Source organism: Otolemur garnettii, unplaced genomic scaffold (assembly GCF_000181295.1).
Source record: "Otolemur garnettii isolate 467f Iridium unplaced genomic scaffold, OtoGar3 scaffold00082, whole genome shotgun sequence".
Classification (NCBI taxonomy): domain Eukaryota; kingdom Metazoa; phylum Chordata; class Mammalia; order Primates; family Galagidae; genus Otolemur; species Otolemur garnettii.
Genome location: NW_003852477.1, coordinates 8,672,237 through 8,684,426, shown reverse-complemented (window position 1 = coordinate 8,684,426; position 12,190 = coordinate 8,672,237). Strand labels below are relative to the sequence as shown.

The window sequence follows — 12,190 nt, the reverse complement described above, 5'->3', positions numbered from 1 at the left end:
GTTGCAGCCATCATTGTTGTTTGGCGGGCCCGGGCTGGGGATTCGAACCCGCCACCTTAGGTGTATGTGGCTGGCGCCTTAGCCGCTTTAGCCACAGGCACCGAGCCTTTTTTTTTTTTTTAACCTAAGTACACCTCAGTGAAATGCAGATGTTAATTAGGATAAGGTATCACAGAGGGATATAGTAATATCTTTATGAAGATTTACATAGACATAATTGGTATCTTTCAGGAATAATGAGGGTGACATTATTTACTGATTGTTTAACTCATGCTAGGCCATGTGTTTAGGATTTGTCCTATCCCTAATCCCTTTTCTTTATTTATACCTCATTCAGAATCCCAAATTATTCACTATTAATTAGAAGGTGATCAGAGGTTTTTTTTTTGGATTGCTGTTCCCATGATTTTTCTTTGATTTGCCTTCCAACGTCCCCCATTTTTTGAGAGAGAGGGTCTTGCTTGCTCACCTCAGATAGAGTGTAGAGGCACTATCATAGATCATAGCAACCTGAAATTCCGAGGCTCAAATGATTCTCCTTCCTCAGCCTTTCAGGTAGCTAGGACTAAAGGCATGTACCATGATGCTTGACTGATTTTTCTGTTTTTAGTAGAGATGGTGGTCTCAGTCTTGCTCAGACTGGTTTCCAAACTCCAGAGTTCAAGCAATCCTCCTTCCTCAATCTCCCTGACTGCCAGAATTACAGGCATGAGGCACTGCACCTGGCCTGTCTCTCTTTAAGACAGACCTTTTTCTAAACAGGGACAGAAGTCTTCACTTGAGTTATCTTTAGTACTACTCTATGTATTTTAAATGTCAGTTAGCTCTCAGATGGTCACAGTCTCCCAAATTTTCCAAGATTAGACCTCAAGTTTTTGTTAGTTTGTCTGTCTGTTTTGAGACAGAGTCTCTCTTTGTCATCCTCATTAGAGTGTCATGGTGTCATAGCTCACAGCAACCTCAAATTCTTGGGCTCAAGTAATTCTCTTGCCTTAGCCTCCCCAGTAACTGGGATGATAGGCACCTACTACAACACCCAGCTAGCTATTTTTAGAGATGAGGTCTCGCCCTGACTTGGGCTGGTCTCGAACCTGTGAGCTCAGGCAATCCACCCACCTTGGCCTCCCAAGTGCTGGGATTACAGGTGTTAGCCACTGACCCTGGGTTTTTTGGGGTTTTTTTGCAGTTTTCAGCCGGGGCTGGGTTTGAACCCGCCACCTCCGGCATATGGGGCTGGCACCCTACTCCTCTGAGCCACAGACACCGCCTGGACCCTAGCCTTTTTGAGAGAGAGTCTCACTCAGTTGCTCTGGGATCGAGTTCTATGGCCTCATAGCTCACAGCAACCTCAACTCTTGGGCTCAAGAGACTCTCTTGCCTCAGCCTCCCAAGTAGCTGGGATCATAGGCACCCACCACAGTGTTTTTGTATTTTTTAGTAGAGACAGGGATCTCCCTCTTACTCAAATAACTCTTGACCTCCTGAGCTCAAGCAATTCACCTGCCTCAGCCTCTCAGAGTGCTAGGATTATAGGCAATAGCCACTGTGTCCAGCCTCAAGCTTTCTTACTTCCAGCTATCTCAACAGTGCTGTGTCTAAAAACCTATATTCAGTTTTGTACAATTGGCCTTCCATAAATACTAAATCCCCTAGATTTAAATCAAGAAAAAACTACATAGACTTTTTAAAAATAAAATATTGTAGAAGAAATAGAGTCTCTTTATTCTGCAGGGAGAAAAATTTGTTTTGTGTAAAAGAGCTTCAACCTTGATTTGTGCCTGTGGAAGAAATTATCTTAGTTTGGTGCTCAAGATTGATAGACTGTATAGCCCAAGTACCAAATCTGACTCATTGCCTGTTTTGGGGGGGTTTTTTGTTGTTGTTGTTGTTGTTTGTTTTTTTTTGAGACAGAGTCTTACTATGTTGCCCTTGGTAGAGTGCTGTGGTGTCACAGCTCACAGCGACATCACACTCTTGGGCTTAAGCAAGTCTCTTGACTCAGCCTCCCAAGTAACTGGGACTACAGAAACCCGCCACAACGCCTGGCTATTTGTTGTTGTTGTTGTTGTTGTTGTGATTGTCATTGTTTAGAGCATTGCCTTTTCTTGGACAGGTTACAAGCTATTAATAGTTTTGCTGTTTAAATGGTTGGGAGGAAATCCATTTACTATGTGGCTCTTTACAGAAAAAGTTTACTAAAACTTCTGAAAGCTTGGCTCGGTGCCTATGGCTCAAGCGGCTAAGGTGCCAGCCACATATACCTGAGTTGGCGGGTTCGAATCCAGCCCAGGCCTGACAAACAACAATGACAGCTGCAACCAAAAAATAGCCGGGCATTGAGGCAGGCGCCTGTAGTCCCAGCTACTTGGGAGGTGGAGGCAGGAGAATTGGTTGAGCCTAGGAGTTGGAGGTTGCTGTGAGCTGTGATGCCATAGTACACTCTACCCAGGGCGACAGCTTGAGGCTCTGTCTCAAAAAAAAAAACTTCTTAAGGCTCAGTATGAAACCTAATACAGGAGTTATTTTTAGTGTTAAAATTAATTTCAAAACAACAGGAAGACGTGAAGTTTTCTGTTTCCCCTGTGCTTCTTCCTGGCCAGTGCTTCATGATGTGCTCTTACAGGGAGAGATTTTTTTTTGTGGGCTGGACTTTGGGGTTCAATTCAGAAATCCCTTTTAAATGGTAATTTCACAATACTAATACCAGTATCCATTCTTTATTTTATTTTATTTATTTTTTTTAGACAGAGCCTCAAGCTGTCCCCCTGGGTAGAGTGCCATGGCATCACAGCTCACAGCATCCTCCAACTACTGGGCTCAAGCAAGTCTTCTGCTTCTGCCTCCCAAGTAGCTGGGACCACAGGCACCCACCACAACGCCTGGCTATTTTTTCGTTGCAGCCGTCATTGTTGTTTTGTTGGGCCCAGGCTGGATTCGAACCTGCCACCTTAAGTGTATGTGGCTGGCGCCTTAGCCACTTGAGCCACAGGCGCTGAGCCTCTTTCTTTTGTTTTTTTTAGAGACAGAGTCTCACTTTGTCACCCTCGATAGAGTGCTATGGTGTCACGGCTCACAGCTACCTCCAGCTCTTGGGCTTAGGTGATTCTTTTGCCTCAGCTTCCCGAGTAGCTGGGACCACAGGCACCTGCCACAGTGCCTAACTATTTTTTTATTGCAGTTAGCCAGGGAGGGTTTGAATCCACCACCCTTGGTATATGGGGCGGTGCCCTACTCACTGAGCCACAGGCACCGCCCAATACAAGTATCCTTTCAGACACACCTTCCCTCAATACTTGTACATGAAGCACAATCTGGATTGAGCAGTGATACTTGGACTATGCCCTGGCTTCCTGTTCAAGTCCTTCTGTCCATTCCCTGTGCTCGGCATTGTGTATCATCATGAAGACATTTGATAATATTCCACTCCCCCCAGACTAACCAGAAAGAGTGCTTTTGTTTATGAGTGTGTGCTTTGTAATTTTTACTTACCACTACTTTCCTGTGCCAGAGTTTAGAATAGTCACTCCACAGACTGGCCCAGCCCCCTAAATAAATAAAAAATAAAAACCTAGACATAGGACCAAGCGCCGTGGCTTATGCCTATAATTGAAGTACTCTGGGAAGTCGAGGCAGGTGGATCACCTGAGCTCAGGAGTTCAAGACCAGCCTGAGCCAGAACAAGACCCCGCCTCTAAAAATAGGCAGGTGTTGCTCTGGGCACCTGTAGTCCCAACTACTCAGGAGGCTGAGGCAAGAGAATCCCTTGAGCCCAGGAGTCTGAGGTTGCTTTGAGCTATGACGCCATGGCATTCTACCGTGGGTGACAAAGTAAGACTCTGCCTCAAAAAAAAAAAAAAAAACCCAAAAACCTAGACCTAGAAATTGATAGATTAGTGCTCTCTTGGTATTTCAGATCCCTTGGAGGGTTAGGTATTTGCCTGTATTTAACATTTAAGTTGATCTCTTTTTCATATCCCTTCCTAATGTACTTACAGTACTTTAAATCTCCTTCTACAGGTCAGATACCAGGCCCAGGTTCCATCATACCTGGACAGCCCATGCCAGGCCGCATGATTTCCACCGTTGCAGGCAACATCCATCCTTCTGGGAGTGGCCCTACCCCTCCTGGTATGCCTCCAATACCAGGAAATATCTTAGGACCCCGGGTACCCCTCACAGCACCTAACGGCATGTGTAAGTAGCAAAGTGGGGGGATGCATTACCCCAGGATCTGTCTTCAAGGGCTGTGGATAAAGGAGAAGGACTTTGTTCTTTCTTTGAGGTTCGGTGGGTCCATGGACAATGCAGTCTGTGAGAATGGGTTCCAAAGATCAATTTTCAGTCAGAGCTTTATAGCACCCCAGATGGACAGGTATACAAGTGACAAGTGCAAAACGCTTCACTCTGTCAAGCTGATTTGCCTTTGTGGCATGTACTCCCAGCACCAGTTTCTTTGGGGAAGCCAAAAAGCCACATTCCTCTCTTCTTCAAGCCTGTCTGGTTTGAATCTCAGCAGACATACAGAGCTATTGGTTGTTATTTTCTATACAAGAGCCTTTTATGAATGCAGGGTTCAAAAATGGTAAGTGTACAGAAAAGAATAGAGACTAATTTAGAGCTGGAGTAAGAAATAAGTTTGTTGGCTCGGCACCCGAAGCACAGTGGTTACAGCGCAGCCACATACACCAAGGCTGGCAGGTTCGAACCCAGCTTGGGCCAGCTAAACAGCAAGAACAACTGCAACCAAAAAATAGCCAGGTGTTATGGTGGGTACCTATAGTCCCAGCTTCTTGGGAGGCTTAGGTAAGAGAAGCTTAAGCCCAAGAGTTGGAAGTTGCTGTGAGCTGTGAAGCCACAGCACTCTACTGAGGGTGACATAGTGAGTCTCCAAAAAAAAAAAAAAAGTCTGTTGTAGCCATTCTTGATATGTTGGTAGTGTCTGCATAGACTAAGAAAGGAGAATTTAGGGGCTATGTTGAAATGAATATGAGGCCCCAGCAGGCTTAGTGGAGAAAACCCTGATGCTGCCAAATGATGTCTGTCAAAGGCTGCATACAGAGGCCAGGTCATTTTTATTATAGGCCCTTGACTTCCAGAGGGTTGTTTCAAGGGCTCTGGCCACAATTGTATCCTGTAGGCCTTTAAAGTGAGGAAGATTGGAAGTGCAGCCAGTAGTGGCCAGATACCCCAACCATAACTATAATCCTAAATTTATTTAGGAGTTCACATATGTGGACTAAAGTTAAGTCTTGTTCACAATTTATAGAGAGAAGGAAGCATAAGAATTCCTGGCTTGTAGGAAGGAGCTTTAGTCTGGAAACTATGAAATGAAAAATTCAGTAGTGATTGGGATTTACTAATAGTGACGTGAGACTACAGCATGCCTTAAGTATACCGTAGTACTCTGGGAGGCTTCTCAGGGCAAGGAGGTAGGTTTCAGAGGCAGAAACATGTCTCATTCATCACTGGACCCTCAGGCTAGAACAAAGTAAGTGCACAGAAGAAAGGCAGTGGTTTAACTGGGTGTATAGCATCACAGAGTAGGAAAAATGATCTCCATTAAGCCTAGTGGTCAGAGGTTCTTATATAATGGGTCCCTCTTTTTTTTTGGCAAGAAAATGTTTGCCAAGCTACATTAGAGGCAGTACACAAATGCACTTGCCTATCAGGTGTGTTGACAAGTTTGCCATCCTGTTGCAGATATAATCTCATTGGTCTTCATTACTGTCATATCCTACTAATAAGCCATGGTTTGTCACTTCAGGATTCCATCCCAAAGAGCCCTTATGGAGCACCTTCAGAATGTGGAAGGTTTCCATTGACACCCTTCCCACTCCCACCCACTTCCTGCCATAAGTGAGTGCTCCGGGAATTCTGTGCTGCTGACTTGGCTCTAGGGTACTGAGCAGGTTGCACTGGATGAGTTGCGTCAGGAAACTTCAGGCCTTAGTTTCCTCCACTGAAAAATGACACAAGGGTTTAGATCAGTGGGCTTCAGAATGCTTTAAAGAGTCTTAGGGATTTGATGGAAACCTCTTAGGGATACATTTGGGTGAATTGGTGAGAAAGGCGGCACCTTTATTTATTTATTTATTTATTTATTTATTTATTTTTGAGACAGAGTCTCATTATGTAACCCTCAGTAGAGTACCATGGCGTCATAGCTCACAGCAACCTCAAACTCTTGGACTTAAGCAATTCTCTTGCCTCAGCCTCCCAAGTAGCTGGGACTACAGGCACCTGCCACAACATCTGGCTATTTTTTTCGTTGTAGTTGTCATTGTTATTTAACAGGCCTGGGCTAGGTTCGAACCTGCAAACCTCGGTGTACGTGGCTGGCATCCTAAGCTGTGAGCTATGAGCGCTGAGCCAGAAATGCTGTACTTTAATAAGTCGTTTCATATGTTTTCATTTCTGGCAAAATCTTGGAGTTATAAAATCCCTGGATTAAATGATCTCTAGGGTTCCATTGTACACTAAAGCAGCTAAAGTTGAAGTAGCAAAGAACGCCAGGCACTCACAGTAATTGTTTCCTCAGGACCTGACCTAAATTAGCCCCAAATCCAAGAACTGCAGTTTAGGAGCTATGGAGTCCTCCCTGGATTATTCAGTTTGTCAGTGGCTGCCTCAAGTGAAGCTCTCTGGCCCTGATGAAAATAGTTAATCATCAAGAAGTTACTGGCTTATCTCTCAGCACCTGTAGCTCAAGCGACTAGAGTGCCAGCCACATACACCAGAGCTGGCGGGTTCAAATCCAGTCTGGGCCTACCAGACAGCAATGACAACTACAACCAATAGGCGTTGTAGCAAGTGCCTGAGTCCCAACTATGTGAGAGGCTGAGGCAAAAGAATCACTTAAGCCCAAGAGCTAGAGGTTCCTGTGAGCTGTGACACCACGGCACTCCACCCAGGGCAACAGCTTGAGACTCTTGTCTCAAAAAAAAAAAAAGTTACCGACTCAGCACCCATAGCACAGTGGTTAGGGCACCAGCTACATACACTGAGGGTGGCAGGTTCTACCCCAGCCCAGGCCTGCTAAACAATGACAAAAGTAACCTAGAAATAGCCAGGCTTTGTGATGGGTGCCTATACTCCTGGCTACTTGGGAGGCTGAGGCAAGAGAATCACTTAAACCCAAGACTTTTGAGATTGCTCTGAGCTGTAACATCACAGCACTCCACGGAGGGTGACATAGGGGGACTTTGTCTCAAAAATAAAAAATAAAATAAAAAATTTTAAAAAGTTATTGATTCAGCGCCTGTAGCTCAGCGGCTAGGGCACCAGCCACATAGACCAAGCTGGCGGGTTCAAACCCAGCCCGGGCCTGTCAAACAATGACAACTACAACTAAAAAATAGCTGGGCATTGTGGCAGGTGCCTGTAGTCCTAACTACTTGGGAGGCTGAGGCAAGAGAATCACTTAAGCCCAAGAGTTTGAGGTTGCTATGAGCTCTGATGCTATGGCACTCTACTGAGGGCAACATTTTGAGACTGTCTCAAGAAAAAAAGTTATTGGTCCTTTGTTTTGAATCTAGGTAGGCTAAGCATTATGAGAAAAGGGGGGAAAAAAGCATGGAACTTGCTGTGGAAGGAGCTTATTTAATAAAGAAATAAAATTAGTAGAGAGCCCATTAAAATATATTAAAATCCAAATAGAAGTAAGTTCTGAAAGGGTCTGAATTGATACTCAGAAGCAGTGGGCTTTTAAGGAGGGTGGGACAAATTAAGACACCTCCCACTCCCCCAACCATTTGAATTAGGGTAAGTACCATGAGCAGTGGCCCAAAGGTTAAGAAGGAACTGACCCACATAGACTATTGTGACAGCAATGCCTTACAAGGCTGCATTGGTTGCCTGCCACAAAGAAAATTATTTCTTATGTCATTTTTATACTCAGTGGGCCTTTCCCCAAGTCCGTTGTGTTTCTAGCAGTGACAAGTTATTCTTGGTTGTATTTACAGATCCCCCTCCGCCGCCGCAGCAGCAGCCACCACCACCACCACCTGCTGATGGGGTCCCTCCACCTCCTCCAGGACCACCAGCCTCGGCCGCTCCTTAGCCTGGAAGATAGAGGGAATATTCATGCCCACTGCCACTAGCTGGAGTGGGGATGACAAGACTTGGATTTCTCAGCTTTCTTGGGTTTCTTTCAGGATTTTTCTTCTTACAGCCCCAAGTACATGTTCCTCCCCACTCCTCTTGCCACCCCTCTCCATTCTCTGACACTTAGTGCGTCAGGTCCTCAGCCAATACTCAAGGGGAAACCTGTGGTGACGGTGTGTCCTGGTCATCCTAAAAATAACTTGCATCTCCCCTGTTCTGGGGTAGGGGTGTGCTGACAGTTTCTCAGCACATATTGTCAGCATTAGTATTCCATATCTTTATCACTTTTGGTTTCCTGCAGTTTTTTGTTTTGTCTTATGCTTCTATGGATAATACTCTATAGTCATTACCTTCTTTCTTTCTGTTGTCATTATTGTTTTAAGGGAGAGCAACCTAAGTTAATAGGAACCAAAAAATGGTAGTGGGCAGAAGGGGATAGCCATAGGGGATAAACCTTAAGGCATTATAAGTGACCTTATTTCTGCTTATCTGAGCTAAGAGTGGTGCTGGTGGTGAATTGTGACATATAATTGCACCAAAATTAAAAGAGATGGGGAAGGAAGACCTCACTTGATTTTATTCCCTAGTGAGGACTGTGAAGGCCTCCACCCTGCCTGGCAGAGCATACCACTTTAGCTAGTACATGGTACAGGAGAGCACAACATTAGAACAAATTAACTCCTTCCCCAGGCTTATTGGTTCTGGTTTTCTATGCAGATGATTTGTTGGATGGGGGATGGGAGGTTGTTTTGTTTTTCTGGGGGCAGTGTGAGCTTTTGAGTGTTGGAATATTGGGAGGCATTCCTTAGTTTCCTAGGCTTCCCAAGAATGTTTTAGGAGTCTGGGGCAGTGGCCCCACACTGAATCAAGCCTACTATTCACTGCTTTGTGTGCATTCTTTTTTTATTTTATTTTCTTTCCTCTTTAAAAAAAGAAAAAACCCTTTAAAAGAAAAAAAAGTAGATAGTGCTAAACACTTTAGCTCGTGGAACTTGGTTAGGATAGCTGTGGGTACAGGTCCCCAAACTACCTCTTGCAGTAGCCAGGGTGAGTGGAATTTTGTGAAGCGGTACTTTAGATTTGGGATGGGATTGGACAAGCAAGGCAGGATCATCAACTTCTCATACACATCTTCTCCCTTCCCTTCCTTAAGATCTCACATTCCATCTATCATAGAGTCTTCAAAGAGATGCTGAAGGTACCAAGGAATTCTCTTGGCAGTCAGAGCATCATGCTTTGAGGTTTAAGGTGCTCATACTGGGAGATGGAATGCCATTCCAGAGGAAGAGCCACAAAATGCCTTAATTTGAGCCCATATCTATCTGTGCTAATGAATTACTTTAGAGTCTTGGTTTTCTCTTCTTGTCCTTCCCTCCCTTCTATTCTTTTATGAATGGAGAAAAGGATTTTTTTGGTAGGGTTTGAGCCCCTATCTGTGCTAAAGAGTTACTTTAGAGTCTTGGTTTTCTCTTCTTGTCCTTCCCTCCATTCTATTCTTTTATCCTTTTATGAATGGAGAAAAGGGTTTTTTTGGTAGGGCTTGGTTTCCAAAGCGCCTGGCTTCTTCACTTCACATTCTTAAGTAACAGTTCCATTATTTAGAATGCAAGGTGGAACATCTTTTGGATCTTTTTCTATATATTTCCTAAAGCTTTGCATACTAGAGGGTGTAGGGAGGTGTTTGTAAAACACCTTAGAACCTTTTTCCTTAATATCAGAAAGCAAAAAAATAAAAATAAAACCACAATTGAGATTTGCCTTTCAAACCCTCAGGTTTGCCTCTAATCAGGGACCCTGGTCACCATCAGAGTACTGGAATATTGGAAGCAAAGAGACCTTGTTCTGGACTTTTGGTGTGGAAATGAGAATGAGCTTATTCCTACTGAAGTTTAGTTCCAATGCATTTGCCTCCAGAAAGACTCTAGTGCCTTTTGATAATGGCCAGGGTTTTCCTTACTTCCTGCCAGTTTTTCCCAAAGGAAACTCATTCCAAATACTTATTACCTTTTCCCCTGGAGTTCTAGAAGTAAAATGGAATTCTGGTTCATACTGTGGTCCCTTATAACCTCAGGTCTTTAATGTGATCACTTTCAAATTTAAATGATTCCAGGTGGAAATATTTTTACTATGCTGGTAATAATCCTACAAAATACCTGAATTCTTAACACTGTTATGTTTCAGTGTAAGTGTTGACTTTTTCTTTTCATGTCTTCAATCTGGTTTTATTCCTGTAATACAGCTGCCTGATTTGGGGGAGGGGGGGAATAATACGTGGTTTTTGTATAAAAGTGTTTCTCAGTGTGTTGTTATTTTGGGGAAATGAGGGGAGGGAGCTTTAAGAGATTGGAGGAATGGATGAAGAAGACCCGATCTCCCTCTTTTTCAGCGAATAAATGAAACACCGTTTCTGGATTCTAGTCCCATTCTCTGTATTCATACACTGGTTCTTCATGTGTCCTTTGAGGGACCTAAATAATAGGCCACACCTGATCTTGGTCAGCAATTAGAATTCTGTAGCTCAGGGCTTCCCTCCTGATTGATCATCCTTGTGGTGCTTAGGTGGCAGAAATTTGAATGTGCTCCACCCACTGTTTATTCCCATGATCAATATGCAGAAAGATGAGTGGAAGATATCCAGAAAAAGTAGCCAACATCCTGGCACCTCAAAAGAGGGAAATAATTTTGCTTAGTGAGCTGGAGAAAGTTTATCAGGATGCAGTTTAGACAGCCCCAAGCTGGAGATAGACCTTGAGGGCAGGAGATTTTGTGAACTTTGATGTACTTCACAACTTTTGAGTACCCACAGGTGCAAGCCCTGTGCAGAAAAATAAAGCCATTGTTTTCAAGGTGCTTATGAGTCCAGTGAAGCCCCTCAAAATGTCATGAGATGAACATTCAGGTCCTCTCAAATGTGTGACTCTAGTAAAGAAAGCTAAAGCCAGTTGGGTCTCACAGGGTTCCCATACTTGCCAAAGGGAGATGAGGAAGGTTAATCCTTGATCTAAACTAACTGAAGACTGGTTTATAAACTTGAGTATGAATTATTTTAGAGCATAACAACATATGCAATTAACCAGCCTTGGATAGGTTCCATAGGTCCTTACTGTAGAGTAAGTCCCCAGATGCAATTAAGAATAGTTTTCAAACTGGAGTGCAGATCCCTTGCACAATTATTATCATATAAGCTGCTGGGTTCTACTTCAGAGCTGCCAATTGAGTAGGTATGGGGTGAGTTCTGAGATTTTTGCATTTTCACCAAGGTCCCAGGGGAAGAAGGGAGTATGCCAGTGCACCTGGTCAAGGGACTGAGAACCACTGGTTAAGTTTCTTCTTTTTTTGAGACAGACTCTCAAGCTGTCCTGGGTTGAGTGCTGTGGCATCATAACTCACAGCAACCTCAAACTCTTGGGCACAAGCAATCCTCTTCCCTCAGATTTTTTATTTTTAGTAGAGACAGGTTCTTGCTTTTGCACAGTCTGGAGTTTGAGCAATCCACCTGCCTCTGCCTCCCAGAGTGCTAGGATTACATGCCTGAGCCACCATGTCCAGCCTAGGTTAAGAAGGTGTTGTGGTAGAGCAATGTCGTTATGGTTAATGCTGTGAAAACTTTAATCCAGGAAACATTTTACGGTTTGCTATGTGCCAGGCCTTGGGCCTTGGCATACAGTGAAGTTATACTTGTAAATAAGTTAGGCAAGGCCCATGCCATGCAGGTCACTTAGGTTCTAGTGGGGTAGGGTATAAAAGGCCATAGTTAATAATAAATATTATACATAGTTCTAACTATATGTTAAGAAAATGAAACAATGGGCCCAGCGGGGTGGCTTATGCCTGTAATCCTAGCACTTCGGAGGCTGAGGCAGGTGGATTGCCTGTGCTCATAGGTTCCAGACCAGCTTGAGCCAGAGTGAGACCTTGTCTCTAAAAATAACCAGGCATTGTGGTGGGTGCCTTTATTCCCAACTGCTTGGGAGGCTAAGGCAAGAGAATCGCTTGAACCCAAGTGTTTGAGGTTGCTGTGAGCTGTGACGCCATGGTGTACCGAGGGTGACAAAATGAGAATCTGTCTCAAAAAAAAAAAAAAGTG

At 44.0% G+C, this 12,190-nt stretch overlaps 1 protein-coding gene across 1 annotated transcript in view; it reads left to right on the top strand.

The window, feature by feature from the left end:
* SMARCC1 (SWI/SNF related, matrix associated, actin dependent regulator of chromatin subfamily c member 1) overlaps window positions 1-10,515 on the top strand; it is a 165,759-nt gene extending 155,244 nt beyond the window's left edge. The window contains exons 21-22 of the mRNA XM_023515929.1: window positions 4,018-4,194; window positions 7,962-10,515. Coding sequence (XP_023371697.1) covers window positions 4,018-4,194; window positions 7,962-8,059 — 275 coding nt within the window. The 3' untranslated portion in view covers window positions 8,060-10,515. The remainder of the gene's footprint in view (window positions 1-4,017; window positions 4,195-7,961) is intronic.
* Window positions 10,516-12,190: the final 1,675 nt, after the last annotated feature.